The sequence below is a fragment of the Gracilinanus agilis genome, chromosome 3, assembly GCF_016433145.1.
Source record: "Gracilinanus agilis isolate LMUSP501 chromosome 3, AgileGrace, whole genome shotgun sequence".
Taxonomy (NCBI): domain Eukaryota; kingdom Metazoa; phylum Chordata; class Mammalia; order Didelphimorphia; family Didelphidae; genus Gracilinanus; species Gracilinanus agilis.
The window spans coordinates 529,929,981-529,948,907 of NC_058132.1; the positions used below are offsets into that span (position 1 = coordinate 529,929,981).

Sequence of the window (18,927 nt, forward strand, 5' to 3'; positions counted from 1 at the left end):
TGTCTTTGTTGAGGTTTTGATTTTATTTTCTCTTTAATTGTAAACCTCTCAGTAAAATACTACATTATATCATTGTGGCTGGGTCTGAGTTATTACAAATATATCTAAACAACTTCTTTAGAGATCAATTTTTTTCTAATTCAAAGTTTTTAAGAATTCAATAAAGGAGATTGTCATATGAAACAAATACTCTGATCTAAATGCTAGACTTACAATTTAGAATCATCCTCCTGTCTTTCTATAAAGTCTTATTATCTCCATACCTACTTGAGAAGTTGCCTCTGATTTTACAACTTGCATGATAGATATTTTCCAGGAAAGTTTTGTAGTAAAGAACTAGAATTAAACTATAATTTTCTAAACAGAGATGAGCAACTAAGAGCACGGCCAACATCTCTAGCTACTGCCATGCCATACCCCTCTCCAACCATTCTGAGGAGAATTGGGACTTAGCATTATCTTGCCCCCTCTTCTATCACTCCCAGCAAGGAAGAAATAAGGGGATTTTGTTACACCATTTTAAAAGCTGTTCCTTGTACTAGAGAAACTATTTAAAGTATCCTCTGAGGAATTCTTGCTAAAGCAAATAATTAATTACCAATAGGAAGGGTAGGAAGACCTCTGGATTTGAACTCTGAAGGTCTAGATTCAAATAGTGGTTCTGCCATGTGTGAACTCAGATAAATCACTTCAACTCTGTACCTCAGTTTCCAGATCTGTAAAACAAAAGCCTAAGATCTCTTCCAGCTTTAATGATCTCTTTATATGATCCCCACAAATAATTTTTAAAGAGTTTATAACTTTTAATCTGAATTTCCCCCTTTGGACTCTGTCTAAAGTTATTCAGGGACCTACTTTGCAGTTTTTTATTATTCATATATCTGGAATTTCTAGACTCGTATTTTCTTTCTCCCTTTGCATTCTCACTGCTAATAAAATATATTAGGAGGTTTCAGTCAGTATATTTGAAAATTAGGTTAGAATTCAAATGATTTGGGCAGAAAGTGAGGAGTCTCACCTCCCTTGCTATAGAGAACGGTGTAAGTCATTCATCAGTATGATACATAAAAAATGTAACTGGGCATGAATGGATCACAACCATACTTTATTAAGACTTGTATTTTGTCCCTTGCAGTGGCATCAAATGACATTTTATGGATGGATATAATTGTTCTTCATAACCTCAATCTGAGAAATTCTCAACTTCTATTAATAACATACTTGAGTTACATGAAGTCCTTTATTGACTGATCATAAATTTCTCTTAAATTTTCCTGATCTTTTTGTAACTTTTGAATTTTCCAGATGAGTTCCACACGTTGAAGACTTACTTTATAATTAAAGTAATTCATTTTGCTTAATTTATCTTTCAAACTTTAAGGAATTTCCTTAAATCTGTAATCAGCTAGACTTGTCTGGTGTTCACCCATCATGATAGAACAGTTTAATTTCAGATCCCTTTCATGGGCTAACTGATAGCTTAGAACTGGTTACTTTAGAGTTTGGGATTCATTTCCCCTTAAATCATTGCCTCAGTTGGCCTCCAGTAGTGCTTATTATCTAAGTTATTTCTCTTCATTCACCAAATACTAAATACTTAAGATAGCTAATCATCACCTGCATATTCATAAGTTTCACTTTGTACTCTTTTCTGCATAGCACATAAGGAAAAAAAATTGTAGTTGGTTCACAAATGATTCCTTTTCCCAGACTCCTAGTCTTTATTTTGTGTCTTTTTAAGCCAGTTTTCTTTTTATGAAGAAATATATCACCTAGGCCCAAGCTAACTCAGTTTCTATAAAACATCCTTTCAAATGGAGTCTTCTAGATATTTCTCTAGGCCCTTATTGATCTACTCAAAAATACAATGAATTTTTTTCCCTCTGTTCCCTGGAAGTATAATCATGTTGTGGTCATTATTATACATCAACTGATTCAGATACTTTCTGTACACATTTCTGACCACTGCTTGGAACCAAGGCTAGTCAATGGTCCAAATGACCATTTACTGAACAATCACAATGTCTTATTTAGAAATTGTACCTCTTCACATCTTGCTCCAATGATCTCAGTCTAGCTCTTTAAAGTGTTCAGGTAGGTATTTAGACAAGACCCAAGGCAGAGTTCCAAAGTATCCATATTTGGGGGAAGAAGAGTGCAAACTTAAATTTAGCATCTAAAACCTTCATTGAGACTTTACTAGATCATTATTACCTACCCTCACAGCTATGTGGTATAGGGAATAGAGCTCTGGACCTAGAACCAAAAGGACCTAAGTTCAAACACAGGCTCAGACACTTAGTAACAATGTGATCCTAAGCAAGTCAATTGACCTCTGCCTCAGTTTCCTTATCTATATAATAGGAATAATAATAGTATCTACCTCTCAGGGTTGTTATAAGGATAAAATGAGATGAGGCAAGGGAATAAGCATTTATCTTTTTTTTTTTTAACCCCTTACACCTTTTGCCCTAGTATAAATTCTGAGTGGCCAAGGCTTAAGCGATTAGGGTTCAGTAATTTGCCCAGGGTCACACAGCTAGGCAATGTCTGAATCCAGATTTGACCCCAGGTCCTCCTGACTACAGGTCTGACGCTCTATCCACTGTGCTACTGAGCTGCCCCAATAAGCATTTATCTAGTACCTAATATATGCCAGGTGCTATGCTAGGTGCTTTACAAATATTATCTCATTTGATCCTCCAAACACCCTTTCAAGGTAGATGATAATATCTACTTTGCAAAACTTAAAAGTACTACTTACATGCTAGCTATTATTCTTATTATTCTTTTATTGCAGTTCGTCCTGAGGATTATATCTATACACCCAACCAGAGAAGTCCCCTGAAATGATGTAAGACTTAAGTGTCAGTAGGATTTTGGCCAAGATCATTTCTACTCAGTGTTCCTTCTTCTCAACTATTCTTAACAGTTTCAGTGTTTTAACAGGTGGTAAGAAATAATAAAAATGGCCTATCAGCCAATAGCTTCCTCCTCACTTAATTTGAAGAGTTTTGGAGACATATTTGGATCTCTGATCAGCTTCAATTCAATTCAACAATTATCAAACACTAACTGTTTGGGGATGGATGCTGCTTTCCAATCGTCAAGTTTTTAGGTGAATTCCGTTTTCTATTTAAAATGAACAAAAAGTCAGAGCTTTCATCTTTTGAATCACGTTGAAAACACCAGACCTATGGGCTAACCTATATTTAAAAAGTAGTACTCATTTTAGGTATTATATCAATTAAAATACCTGGTAAGTAAACCTATTTATTTTTTTATAAGAAAGCCACAACAGAAAATGATTCGTACATAACTATATAAGAAAATTTACATCCATAAAATCAACAAATGCTACAATCCATATTTTAAAAATAGTTTGTGTTAATTACAGTGGAACCTTGATGGAAATCATTCTATGAACAGTTCACATTTTAATGACAAACTCGATTTGTGATTTGTAGCAGTGCTCTTTAGACATAAGCATTTTTATCAAACTGTTTTGAAGAGCTTGTGTTTTTAAAATCCCCTTCTCCACTCTGGTACTTTGGCCGAGAAGACAAGACAGATGTGGCTCCATTGTATGCATATGTCATTCTGAAAGGCAAAAAAACAATTTTACAAATTATAACATATAGTATGTGGGGTGGAGTAGAGTGAGGGGAATGAATTATTTACCTCCTCTTTCTATAAATAACTAAGATTTTATTTCCTTGGCATTTCCATATGATCCTGAACTCTAGCAAGTATTTAAAGATAGCACATTTATATTTATTTGGGCAGCAAGGTGGCACAGTCAGGTTTACGATCAGGAAAACTCGTATTCCCAAGTTTAAATCTGGCCTCAGAAATTTAGCTAACTGAACCCTGAACAAGTCACTTAACCCTGTTTGCCTCAGTTCCTCATCTGGAAGATGAGCTGGAGAAGGAAATGGTGAAGCATTCCAGTATCTTTGTCAAGAAAACCCCAAATGGGGTCACAAAGAGTAGGACAAATTAGTAAAATATTGGTGTTTATTAGTGTTCTTTGCCTTTTTTCCCCAGATTATTTTAACCATACCCCATCTATTCTGTACTCAAGAAGTCACTGTAAAAATTTCTATCAATAATTTCTGACTGTTATATAAAGTGAATTGTTGGGGCAGGTAGGTGAAACTGTCTATAGAGCTCTAGTCCTGGATTTGGGAAGATCTGGGTTCAAATATGACCTCAGGCACTTCTTAGCTGTGAGACAAGTCACAACCTCATTTGTCTAATTATCTTATAATTGATACTAAGACAGAAGATAGTGGTTTTAAAAAAGTAAGTTGAGTTCAGGTCAAAATGATGGCTATGACTTTTTAAATTTTTTTTAAGACTTTACCTTCCATTTTAGAATCAATACTAAATATTGGTTCCAAGGCAAAAGACAGATAATGGGGGGTGAGTGACTTGCTCAATCACACAGCTCGGAAGTGTCTGAGGTCAAATTTGAACTCGGCACTTCCTGTCTCTAGGTCTGGCTTTTAATCCACTAAGCTACCCAGCTGCCCCAATGATTATAATCTAACAATTTCTCTATCTGTTGCTTTCTTTAAATGCTAAATAAGACTTTTCCATTTTGATCTTGTCTTAGTTAAATTAAGACCTCTTGATTAGAGACTCTTGATGGAAGTTGCAAAGATCACTGGACCCTCTAGGTTAGGGGTAAAGAGGTCAGTGCCAGAACCTATGTCTACACAGGCATATTTCTTCACTCTCTACTCATTCTAAAGACAATTTTTGTTATTTATTGTTTACTGTTACTGTTTACTTTTCACTGTTCTGAAAGGTTTACACAGAACACAACTGAACTTAATAATGTGGTCTCAGAAACCTAGCCTTCAAATGAAGTTTAATGTTACTGGTATGATTAACTGAGGATAACCTCTGCTAAGCAAATCTGATAAAGTTCTTGCCTCCTTCCACACCACCAACCCAAATCTGATTTTGTAGAGTTTTGCTTCAAGAATCATATTAACCATGTGCAATTTGTTTTCCACATGTTAATTTAGAATCATTATCACTGATCCAGAATTATTGAAGGGAACTTAGGGGTCATCAAATCCAGCCTTCCTCATTTTCCTGATAATTGGAAACTCGAACCCAGAGAAGTTAAGGGACTTGCCTAAGGTAACACCCACAAGTAGTAAAATAGCAGAGCTGGATTCCTTTTGATCCAGCAATACCACTACTAGGTCTATGTCCCAAAGAGATTTTAAAAAATGGGAAAGGACCTGTTTGTACAAAAATATGTACAGCTGCGCTTTTTGTGGTGGCAAAGAATTGGAAACTAACGGGATGTCCCGCAATTGGGTTGAACAAATTGTGTTATACAATGGTGATGGAATACTACTGTGCTATAAGGAATGATGAACTAGAGGATTTCAGAAAGAGCTGGAAAGACCTGCATGAACACAGTAACTGAAATATTGTGGGACAATCAAATGTGATAGACTTTGCTACTCAGAGCAATACTATGATCCAGGACAATTCTGTAGGACTTATGAAAAAGAATGGCATCCACCTCCAGAGAAAGAACTATTGGAGTAGAAATGCAGATGGAAACATATGATTTATCACTTGTCTACTTGGGTATATGATTTGGGGTTTGGGTTTTTTTAAAGATTATTCTCTTAAAAAAAGAATAATATGGAAATATGTTTTGAGTGATAATACATGTATAGCCCAGTGGAATTGCTTCTCAACTCTGGGATGTTGAGGGGGGAGGTAAGAAGGGACGCAGACAACATTAATCATATGACTTTGGAAAACTTAAATGGAAAGTGGAAATATGTTACTGGAATAAATAAAGATAAAAATAAAAAATAATGAAATAGCAGAGCTGGGTTTAGAATAATTCAGGACTTTTCAAAGACACCATTTTTGTCTGCATTCCTTACCTGGGTGTTTTGCTATTGTCGGATATGGAGAAACAAAATATAACGCCACCAATTATGCAAAGTGAAGCTCCAGCCCATCCAATGAACAAAGCAGCTCCTAATTCATATCTGCCAAAAAGTATGACGTGAGTTTTGGTTTATTTATTTGAAACTAAATTGTATTTAAGACTTTTACCTGAAATTCTGAATTATTAAATTATAACCTTCAAAAAGAAGTAAGTTGGAATAATTTACATGAGGCTTATGGCATTTGCAATTTTTAGCAACAATCATCAGTTTTTTCAAAGGAGAGATTGTATCATCATCCTTATGTTACCGGGTCTTATTTAAAACAATTCAATAAACTTTTGTTTGGAATACAAAACTGAAACAGTTCCTGCCCTCAAGACACTTTAATTCTACTGCTGGGATATGTGTATGTGTGTGTATTAAAATTAAATAATTTTAAAAATGGGAGGGAAAAGCTCTCAACTGAGGATCAGGAAAGTCTCCCTCTTAAGTGGTAGTACCTGAGCTATGCTTTGAAAGAAGGGATTCAAAGAAATAGAGGCACAGAGAAGACTACTTGAACAAAGGCAATAATTAAGTTGATCTTGAAAGGTGTAAGATGTATATTAAAAAGTCGAAAGGCACCTTTGACTGGAAGAGAGTGTGAGAAGAAGAGCAATATGAAACAAAACTAGGACAGACAGGAGCCTCTGCTAGTGAGGAAAGAAAGAAGCAATAGATGAGTGAAGAAAAGAGAAAACATTAAGCCAATGTTTAAAGAATGTAAGAATTAACCAATTGTTAATGGTCGGTGTCCATTCCCTACATTCCCGAGTCAGAATCAGAGTGAAGAATCTTAGGGTGATAGGCTTTGAAAACCAGACTTGGAGTCAAACTTCTTGGGCTTAAATCCTGGCTTCAGCACATAGTTTTTCCTTACCTCTAAAATAGAGTAATACTTTTTCTACTTCATTCATCAGTTTGTTGTGGGTAAAGCCCTGTGTAAATCTTAAAGCTACATAAATATTCATGTATAAGATGATAGATTTTGAGCTAGAAAATATCTTGGAGGATACCTACTCCAATTTTTGCTTTTCATAGATGGGGAAACTAAGATCTACAGAGATTTAATGACTTGACCAAGGTCACATGATTAGTAAGTTATTGAGCCAGGCTTTGAATCCAAGTCCTCCAACTCCAAAACCCATTGTTGTTTCCACTGTACTATTCTCTGCCCCAATGAATTATCTTATCTCCCCTATTATACTTTGCTCCTTGAGAACAGGTGCTCTTTTTTGCCTTCATTTATAATCCCAGGACTCAGCTTTATTGCTGACACATAGTAGGCACTTAATAAATGTTTACTGACTGGAAAAGTATATCATTTGAAATCCCAGTGACCTACCTGCTATATAAATCTTGATAACAGTGCTTAATGTTTGTTGAATTGAAAAGATTTTGAATGATGCTTTTGCCAAAAAAGAGGCCAAGAATATATGAACAACTATCAACTCATACGCCTTCTTTGTTATCTCTATAATATCTCCATGAGAACATATCCAGAAGGGAATATTAATAAAACATGAAAAGGGAACTGGTCAGCTTTTACAATTTTGTATAATGAATCACACAAAGACAATTGCAACAGACAGGTTTTGAGAATTTAAAGATTCCATTTTTCTACTTCACTGATTACAAGCTGCAAAATCAATAGAATAAAATATATAACCTCATATCAAAAAAAGGGCAAAGAATATATATATGTATATACATACATATATGTGTGTGTGTACATACACAGCTAGATATAGAAATTCATCCTATCCAACTGGTAAGTAGAAGGGAAAGGGGCTAAGAAAAAGGAAGGTTAGGATTGAGTATGATGAAAGGAAAAGTAGATGAAGGAAGGCAGCAGTTAAAAGCAAAACATATCTGAGGGTGGAATAGTTAAAAAAAAAAGAATATACAAGAAAATAGGCAAAAGGGAAATACACAGTATTCATAACTGAATGCTTATGAGAATGAATTTGCCCAGAAAACAGAAGAGGATAGCAGAATGCATAAGTAACCAGAATTTAGCACTGCATTGTTTATAATAGACACAGAATTAATATAATATTAAATTATGTTTCAGCATAAAAAGGTAGGGCTATAGTTATCAGACAAATAGATCTTATTAATGAATAGAAATGGAAAGGAGGCTCTTTTTTCTCAGCTGTACATAACCCCTACACAAAAATTGACCATGTATTAAAAACCACACAAGTGCAGAAAAACATTAAATGTGCCCTTTTCAGACAGTAGTATAATAAAATGTACATTCAATAATGGGTCTTTGAAGCATATAAAAATTAATTGGAAACTAAATCTTAAAGAGTGAATGGGACAGAGATAGGTGGCTCAGTGGATAGGGAACCAGGCCTGGAGACAGGAGGTCTTAGGTTCAAATTTGACCTTAGATACTTCCTAGCTATGTAACCCTGGGCAAGTCACTTAATCCCAATTGCCTAGCCCTTGATGCTCTTACTATTGGTTCTAAGAAGGTATGGGTTAAATAAATAAAAAATCATAGAAAACATTCAATTAAAGATAATGACAACATACCAAAATCTGAGATTCAGCAAAAGCAGATCTTCAGCGGGGAGGGGGAGGCATAATGTGTGTGTGTGTGTGTGTGTGTGTGTGTGTGTGTGTGTGTGTGTGCGCAAAAATAAAAGAGACAAAGAACAGATCAATGAACTGGACATATGACTAAAAAAAACTAGAAAAAAATAAAATCCCCAATTAAACACCAAATTGGAAATCTGAAAATCAAGAAATGAATCAAAGTTTTAACAAATTGAATTAATAAAACTAGGAATTATTATGAGGGAAAAAATCAGTAAGCTGTTGGCTAATTTGATTTTTAAAAATCAAATCAATATCAGAAATGAAAAAGATGAATAAATAATGATGAAATTAAAGCAAATATTAGGAACTATTTTTCCCGATTATGTCAATAAAACTGACAATCTGAAGGAAATTAATATTTATTAAAACATGTTTCTCAGATGAACAGTAGAGGAAATGGGATGCTTAAATAACCCTAATGTAGGAAAAGAAATAAGCCATTAATAAGAGTCCTAATGGGAGAAAAAAGCCCAAGCTCATATGGATTTACAGAGACATGTAAAGAACAATTCCAATATTATGTAAACTTAAAAAAAAAAACAGGCAAAGGAATCCTACCAAATTCCTTCTGTAATATAAATGTGCTTTTGATACCTAAATCAGAGAAAGTAAAAACAGAGAAAGAAAACTATAGACAAATCTCCCTAAGGAATATTGATGCAGAAATTTTAAGTAAAATACTAGCAAGGAGATTACAGGAATATATCACAAAGACAATATACTATCATTAGACTGGATTTATACCAGGAGCGTTGATTTAATATTAAGGAAACTATAAGTATCATTAACCACATCAATAATTTAAAAAGACAAAAATCATGATTGCATCAATGTAGAAAAAAGTTTTGACAAAATACAATACCGATCCCTATTTAAAACACTAGAAAACATAGGAAAAAGTGAAGCTTTCCTAAAAAGTGTCTATCTAAAGCCAAAAGCAAATATTATAATGCAGTGAGCTAGATATCGTTTTCATAAGATTAAAGGTGGAGAAAGAATGTTTATTATCACCATTATTATTTAGTATATTAAAAATTCCAGCTATACTAATAAGACCAAAAAAGAGAAATTAAAGAACAAAAATAGACAAGGAGCCAAAATTATTATTTTTTGCAAATGAAATTATGATATATTTAACAAACCAGAGAGAATCAGTTGAACTAGTTGAAACTACAACTTTGGCAAAGTTACAAGATAGAAAACAAACTCATCCCAATATCAGCATTTTTATATGATATCAACAAAACCCAATAGGAAGTTACTGAAAGAGAAATTCCATTTAAAATAATTGCTGACAATATAAAATAGTTGGGAGTCTATGTGCAAAGATACATCCAGGAACTATATGAACCCAATTACAAAACACATTTTCTCATAAGTAAAGATATCTAAACAACTGGAGAAATTTTAATTGCTCAGGTGTAGACCAAGCTAACATAGTAAAAATGGTAAATTGCTTTGTTTATTCAGTGCCATACCAATAAAATTACCAAAGAATTATTTTTAAAGAGCTGAACAAATAAAAAAATTCATATGGGGAACAAAAGGTCAAAAATATCAAAGGAATCACGAGGTGGGTGATTGGGAGTGAAAGAATGCAACCTAACAATACCAGATCTCAAAATATACTCCAAAGTGGTGATCATCAAAACAATATGGCACTGGATATGTGAAAGAATGGTTAATCAATGGAATGGATTTGGTACATGAAACTCAGAAGTAAAAGATCACTTTCACCTAGTGTTTGATAAACCCAAAGATGCTATTGGGGCAAAAATTTACTATTTGGCAAAAACTGCTATGAAAACTGGAAACTAAGCATAGACAAATATCTCACACTGTATATTATCAAGATAAGCTTGAAAAACATACATGGGGTGGGGGACAAGATGGTGACTTACTAGCAAAAAAAGCTGGAACCACTCCAAGAAGAAATCCTTCCAGACCCAAACTTAAAATTAGAAGCGTTTTCATCAGTAAACCAAACTAAGGAACCATACAAGTAGTTGTTTTAAATATATATATATACACACATATATACACACATATATGTACACATATGTACACATGTAGATATACACACATAGCTATAATTTAATATGCAGTTATTAAATTTTTATATTAAAATAAATTTATACTTCTTTATATGATCTATTTATATTTATATAATACATTTATTAAAATAATTATTACTGCCATGTAAATATTAAAATACAAGCAATCTTGATGGACCATATCTGTGTCTTCACATTTGATTAGAGTAAGAAAAGGGATTTCTTTTTGATCCTTTAGAGTACTCTCTAGGCAAGACTAAAGACCCTATGGACAACCACACTGCTATCTCCCACTTGTAAAAGCAAAGAGAAAAGTCATCACTAGAATAAATGGTTAAGTCACTATCACAGAGCACTTGACCTGGAATCAGAAAGATCTGAGTTCAAATTCTGCCTTAGATTTAGCTATTGGGACACTAAGAGATTCTTTTAACTTCTCAGGATGTTTCTATATCCATAAAGTGAAGATAGTCATACTACCTATCTCCAAGGGTCATCCTGAGGATCAAATGAGATATCATATGTAAAGTGCCTTGGAACCTTAAGGTCCTAAAAATAAATGCCACCTATTGTCATTATTCTTTGGATGATGAATCAATGAAGGGAGAAAAGAGAGTAAAAGGGAAAAAAATGTAAAAGTAGAAAAGAGAAGTGGAGTGAGGAAAAGTGGGGAGAAGGAGCAAAAGATAAGGCACAGGAATCTTCCTAGCCTTAGTGTCTTACTTATATGGCAGTCTCACACCCACCAGATCATGAACATAGTCTTCTACCTTTCTCATCCCCCAAACACTCCTGGGTCTCACAGTGTCACGTAGCTGCCCATTTCCCTTGTTAACCTGGGAAAAAACACAGAACTACTAAAATAGTTTGAAAAAAACAAGTCTTTATTCAGGAAAGAGATAGGTCCAGGAATCCAGCAGAGCCAAGTGCTACAAACTACACAGAATTAACACCCTGGGGACATATCCCTGGGAGAAAGGGAGAATGCACCACGCAAGATGATTCTCCAAAGAACAATAGAACTTGGAGAACTTATGTACTGTCAGCTTGCAATCTGAAGACCCCAAGTTTGCCCCTGCCCTTTTAGAACTCGAGTACCAGCCACACTTGTTTGGGACTGGACTATAGACCTTAAAGTGTTTGGGGACCCTAGTTTGGGTGGGAGTAGTGGATGTGGTCGAATGTAGAGTACTTTTATGTGTTTTAGAAATTTCTCCCTTTGTGTAAGAGTCCTCTCCTATGGATGAGCTCTTGGTTTGGTCTTTTCCTTTGTATTCCTCAGAGCTGATCGCTCCCTGATATCCCAGCTGCTGGCTGCAACCTCTTTGCAGCCTGCCTGCAGCTTGTCTATGCATGCTTCCATGGCCTCAGTTCCCCAAAAGGTATATAAGTTCCCCAAATTCTTTTGTTCCTCGGAGACATCATCTAGCACGGTGATCCTCCCAGGGATACGTTGCCAGCATCCCAGGGTGTAGGCCCTGTGAAGTTTCTGGTGCTGGGCTCTGTGTAGCATTCGAATATTGGACCCATCCCTCTCCTGATTAAAGACTTGGTTTTTCTGCCTACTTAAGTAGTTCTGTGTTTTTTCCAAGCTAACAGTACCATCTGGGGAACTAAGAACAGGGAAGTATGATTGACTGGCATTATCATGGCTACAAGGAAATGAGAAGTTCAAGACAGGATTATCAGGAAGAGGCTGATGCTTTACTATGGATGTGAAAGGGAAGGGTCCAGTGAAGGGCTGGGCTGCCTGGGAGTCCTCTCCGATTCCAAGGGAGAAACTACTAGGACAAAAGAATACTTAACATTTGATTTAGGTCTATTGTTCAGTCTGAAATGAGCAAGCCTGAGACTTCCCTGGGGTGAGTTCTCAGGGGACAGGGGCAGACTTGGGGTCTCCAGATTTCAAACTGAGTTGACTTGGTTAGCCTGGGCTGCTGTTTTCATTGCCTAGCTCTGTGTTTCTGAAAAGGGCAGCGCAGATTCTAAGCTCCTTGCACTCCTTCCCTAACCAGCAGTCTGCCTTTCTCATTTGAAAGGGAGATCAAAAAGAAATTTGGTGGTTGTGATTGAGGTAACACCAACAGTACTAGCTAGCTCCCACTACCAAGCTGGAACAGGAAGCCAATTCCTCCTAAGGAAGTGGGTAAAGGATTAAGGGATTTAGGATCCACCACAGAGTAATCAGAGTTGGCCAACTGGAGATGTTGACCTACATCTCCAGGAGGAGTGTAGAGCTGGCAGAGTGTCCTGTGCTGTACTGTGTCTACCCAAAGAGTAAACACAGTCAATGTTTCTGGCTGATTCCTGATGGTCTCAACTTCCTGCATTATTAATGTAAGGAAGATCCAAGTCACTCAAAGGTGAGGGAGAGGGATTTAACAGGTATGAAAGTTTAAGAATGTCTGAGAACGAATTTTTTAAAAATTAGGGCAAAGTCATCTTTCTCATCTCATAAAAATGAACGGTCATAAGTGTGTACACTACTAAAGATTATTATCATCCTTCACACACAATTGAGAAGCATTAAAGTTGGAATTCCTGTAAAAGAACAGAAGACAGGATCAATTCCTCAAATAGTACCAGTCAGGGATGCTGCTGGGAAAGAGAAAGGGAGGGGAAAGGCAAGGGAACAAAAATTTATTAAGCACCTACTATGTGCCAGGTACTGTGCTTCCCAAAAAAAGCACTTCCCAAATTTTATCTCATTTGACTCTCACAACTCTGGAAAGTAGGGCAATTATTATCTTCATTGTACAATTGAGGAAATTAAAGCAGATAGAGTTTAAATAACTGGCGTGGGGTTACCCTATTCAGGGTTTGAATCTAAATTTGAACTCGGGTCTTCCTGACTCCAAGCCCTTCGCTCTACTTTATATAGCACCTGGCTACCTCTCTGAATGGGAAGAATAGTCCCTATATAAAGGATGTGGGTGAATGAAATATCTAGGCTTAGCTAATAAAATATTCTCAATCCCGATAACCAAGCTAGTGGCAGCACATACAGGATGGGCAGTATAAGGTATTTGAAACATGCCATTTAACTGCTTGCCAGCTGTGTGACCCTGGGCAAGTCGCTTAACCCTCTTTGCTTCAATTTCCTCATCTTTAAAATGAGCCAGACAGGAAAATGGCAAACTACTCCAGTATCTTTGCCCAGAAAATCACAAATGGGGTTACAAAGAATTGGATGTGACTGAAAACAACCGAACAGCAACAATGAAATATAATAAAAGACAAAGTGAAGCAACTTTCTGTTGTATTAAATTGAATCACAAAGGATGACACAAATTAACTAAAATATACCGGCTTGGTAGGCTGATAAAGAACTATCTTCAGAAGCTGGAAGACCAAGGTTCAAGTCCCCACCCTACCAGGTGTTATGTGACCCTGAGCATGACCCTTCATCTCCTAGTGCTCCAGGCAATTTTTTAAGACTTAAGAAGCAGAATGACTTCTAAAGCATGGGTGGAGAGAATTTCTCCACTAAAAATTACCTGTCAGTGAAATCATGGGCCTGGATTAAAGATACCAATGTGTTTATGATTGGCCTAGATAACAGGGAAGGTATTTTGCCACTCTAAAACTTTGATTGGATTTGCTAAATGTAAATTTTCTTCCAAGTTATCAACCTTGGAGTGAATTTCAAACACAAACATCATTCCCTATTTCCTATTTTGGATTCCAATGAAGAAACCCAGTATTACAAATGGATAAGCCTTTAATTGGGTTAGTTCACTACTGATTTTCCTTGTCTTAAAAAGTGTCAGACATGAATTTCTTTATCCCTCTGACCATTTATCAGTCCCATTTGTCTGTGCCCAAATGAACAAAAGCTTTTGTCTTTGGTATTTTTTTTTCAGAGACCTCTGCTTTTTTTCTGAAGGATATAAATCACAGACTTGCTTACCAGGGACCTCTACTCACAATTATTTGCCTATAGTATCTTGCAAAAGCTGATTTTGTTATTGATTAGAAAAAAAATCACATTCTGGCAACAACTCATCTTTCCAGATGTATGCCAAAGGCAAATCTCTTAAAAGAATGATTTGGAAACTCAACCTGTCTAGGATGGGACAAATCCACATTCCATAACCAAGCAGAAAACACCTTAGGATTTTTCTCTATTTTAGATTGCCCACACAAATGTTTTTATTCAATTAATTTAGGTAACTAAAAGTTGTTTCTGCAAATGAAACACAAGTCATGCTACCAAAATATAAAATTGACAAATTGTTAAAATATACATAATATGTATGTGTGTGTGTTTTCCTATAGAGAAAGAAAAACAAAAGAACACCACTGGAGTTGAATTGAAAATGAATTTTGAATTTCAAAAAGAATTTGCTTGGAGAAGAAATCTTAAAAACTACAGCTTGATGCCTCAGTGAGCTAGATTGCCTTTTAGAGCCCTACACCTTGTCCTATGGAAAATCCAAGCATTCCATGGCTATGGGTTTTTTGCTAATAACTGGGATCATCACATCTACCCCATCCCGAATCTTGTATCTTTAACCCAGCTCCCCTATTTCAATCCTGTGACTAACCGGAAGGAATAGATTCATAAAAGGTAGTGTTTTATCCTACTATTTGTACATTCCTGGCACCAAACGCCCCTCCCTCCCAAGGGGAGTTCACCTAGGCTGGACCTTTCACCACCATAGAAATGGAACAATAGCCAAGGAGTCTTATGTTCTTTACAAAGTAAATATTACCACCTTTTCCCCAAATACACAAGGATGAGCTTAAAGTAAATGTCTGTGCACAAATCTAAGATCAAATGGGAATGAAAGGTGATAGCAAAGCATCCATCAGGACTGAGAACAAACCAGTACAATGTGGTTTTCTGCTGCTTATTCAGGATACAGATTTCCTCAATTCCCAAGGCCTTCATTACTGGATCCATTTGAAAAGATGTGTACACTGTCAGTGATTCATCACAATAATAAACTCTGGTTATAGGATGTTTCCTAAGTCCCTAAGGCTATATGTCTGCATAAAATAAAACAACATGAATATTTGTTACTTATCTCTTAATCTGACCAATATAGGTACCAGCCACAGAGAATTGGTGATGGAAAGAGCCCTGGCTCTGGAGTCAACAGACACAAGTTCAAATCTTGTCCCTGACACTAGCTATGTGACCTTAGGCAAGTCCCTGAGTTTCGGTAGGACTTTGTTTCCTCATCTATTAAATAGACCAGGTTGGACTAGATGACCTCCAAGATCCCTTCTAGCCTTAGATCTTTGATCCTTTTAAATGTCTTTTGTTGTTTTTGTTGGTTAGGCATTTTTAATAGTATCCAACTCTCGGTGACCTCTTTAGGGGTTTTCTTGGCAAAGATACTGGAGTGATTTGCCATTTCTTTCTCCAGTTCATTTTAAAGATGAGTAAACTGAGGCAAACAGGGTTCAGTGCCTTGCCCAAGGTCCCATAGCTAGGCTGAGGGACTTCCTCAGATCTTTCTGTCTCCAATCCTTGTTCTTTATCCACTGTGCCACCTAGCTGTCCCATTAAATGTCTTAAGTCTTTTCAAATGAACCATAGACAAAAAAAAGTTTAGTTCCATAAAATCACGTAGAAAGGCCAAATAGCATAGTGGATAGAGAGCTAGCCATGGAGTCAGGAAGTTCTAGGTTCATGTACCATCTCTGACATCTATGGTATGGACTGTGTGACCCTGGGTAAATCACTTCATCTTCAGTGCTCTGGTCTACTTAGATTTTAAAATGCAAAGAAAGTAGTTAACTTATATTGGAAAAGAGAGTTCTTCATTTGGGAGTTCCCTATACCAGTGAAACTAAAGGTCCAGGCCCCATTCCCTTTTCATAAAAATGTGTCCATTTAAAATTAAATTTTAGCATTTAACAGCTTGTATAGTGGTTAAAGAGCATTCATTTTTTTCATATTCATATTTAAACAAAATTAAATTGGTCATATGTAGGCAAGCATTTACAAAGGCCTCTATAACTCACAGTATAAAGAAATTAAATCTTGAATCAGTATTACATGAGCTGCACCAAGATTTTGACATATTTCCATTATTAATGTTGGAGAGCCTATGTTACATACAAATACTAAAAGCATACCTAAGCCAACACTTTATATCCAATTGCTGTTCAGTTCAGTATCCAACTCTTTGTGATTCGCATTTGGGGTTTTCACTCAGCTAGTAAGCATCTAAGGCTGGATTTAATCTCAGGAAGATAAGGTTGTGTGTGTATGTGTGTGTGTGTGTGTGTGTATGAAATGTTGAATTATTTATTTTGATAGCCTGTTGGCAATAAATGAAATCTCAATGAAAAGGTGCTTGAACTTTGCAGATGAGTGGAAGAAGCTAGTGAATGGCTCATTACTAGGAATTCAGTGGAGCGGTTTACTAATTGGTGGTGTTCTTCTGGGCGTATTTGGGAGTGGGGTAGATGGAAGGAATAATAGCTTCTTTGCTCCTTCTCTATCCCCTCCAAGGTTCCCCTCAATATCAAAATGGATCCAAATTTTAAATGGATAAAATGGAGGGAATCAAATCATAATGAACATTTAACAGTCTGAGTCAGTATGAACTGGCTCTCTCAAACTTCTGATGGTAAGTCAAATATAGTTAATGATGAAAGTCTAATACTTCCCTTCCCAAATTTATATATTGTAAGCTCATTTCAAAGATAAATATGTTGTTTTGAAATAATCTTTTATTTCTGACTATTCATTCTTTTGCTCTCACCCATGAAGGTATGTAATTGAGAATTGACTTTATCTTGATTCTCAGTGTGATGCAATGATTTGAGTCATGCTAGTCATGAATAAGAGAAGTAATATGTTTAAATGATGGATCTAAAATAAGGATAAATCTTATAATTCATTGAGGGTAGTACCTGAAGTTGGGCACTCAGAGCCTTTAGATCAGGGTCTTAGTAAATAAAATGAGTTGTTCTAGACTTAAGACTTTATCTTTATAATAAGAGAAATAAACCAAATGATCTCTTTAATTCCTTCTAACTTTGTCACCATTAACACTTCCCAACCAGCTGCCAACAATTGGTAGGAAAGCCAAAGAGTCCCAGAAGAGGTGACAGCCCACCAGCACCACTCAACCCCACCTCAATAACCATCATGTAGAAAAGCAACTCTAGTGGAGAAAGGACCCACCATTCTCACCAAATGGCATCCAGATCTCTCAAACAACTTTTGGGCAAGCAAGCTGAAACAGCAAGGTGCCCTGAGGGAGATTGACATGGTATGTCAAGATGCAATGCAGATAGCTCAGAATCTTGGGAATAACATTTGCCCTGGATCACTGAAATATGCTTCTAGACTGACCCTTGTAGCCTTAATTAAGGGGAGCAACTGCTGTGGACTGGTGCCCTACCTTCCCTGCCACCATTGACACCAACTGCTGACCAAGTGTCTCTGAGGAACAGGTAAACTCAAGACTCCTGATAGCAGCACACACCCTGATCCAGAACACCAGTTCTGTTTCCAGGTGACTCCCTAATTCCCCCAGCCATAATCTCAGGAAACAAGCATGATGGAAATGAAACCCAGCAATTGCTTCTTTGGATGCTGAACCCACAGTGACTGAAGACACACAGAAGATAATTCTTGCCACCAATAGTCCTTGGCCTTTGTGAAAAAAGAATTGAACTCTTAGTTTATTTTCAATGTAATCAATCATCCACCTTTAATTTAATCAAATCAAGAACTTAAAGTATTCATACTTAGGACTTAGCTAACCATTAAGTAAGAGAGCTCCCAGTCACTTACTAGTTCACACCCCCAAAGGCCACAAGCACTACCCTCTCTTGGGCAGTATTAGGCAAATTGGGAGACTGCAATTGGTTCCTGTGAAGAGAGAGACAGGAAGTGATGTGGAAAAGGGGGGATAAAAGGCTATAATAGTTAAATTGGTGTTTTGACTAAATAAGGGAGTTATAAAAAAGTGGTCGTTGATTATTATCTCTTAAGTCAGGAAAACCGTTAGCAGCTTTTAACAATTTTGTTTAATTGGAATATTAGTAAAAAGAAGGAAATGTGGAAGGGAAAGAGATGAGGAGACTGCCTAGTCTACCCTAAATGTTGATCCAGTGAAATGAAGCTAGCTCCTCGACAGTTTCCGTCTCTATGTGGGAATCCTAGTCACTCACCAGCAAGCCAGGCAGGATCCAGGTAAGGTCCCAATGCAGAAAAACCCTTGTGAGCTAAGCTCACCAAGGCATTAGTGAACCCAACAAGAAAGTCCCCAACTCCAAAAGGCTCCAAAGCCAAACGTCAAAGTCCCAAAGCCAAAAACTCC

The 18,927-nt window shown here is 36.4% G+C and overlaps 1 protein-coding gene across 3 annotated transcripts in view; it reads right to left on the reverse strand.

The window, feature by feature from the left end:
- Positions 1-3,264: 3,264 nt before the first annotated feature.
- The window catches only part of CLDN10 (claudin 10), a 130,234-nt gene continuing 114,571 nt past the window's right edge, over positions 3,265-18,927 (reverse strand). For all 3 annotated transcript variants that reach the window (XM_044670572.1, XM_044670569.1, XM_044670571.1), the window contains exons 4-5: positions 5,925-6,032; positions 3,265-3,600 (exon numbers count right to left, since the gene is read on the reverse strand). In XM_044670572.1, coding sequence (XP_044526507.1) covers positions 3,477-3,600; positions 5,925-6,032 — 232 coding nt within the window. In that variant the 3' untranslated portion in view covers positions 3,265-3,476. The remainder of the gene's footprint in view (positions 3,601-5,924; positions 6,033-18,927) is intronic.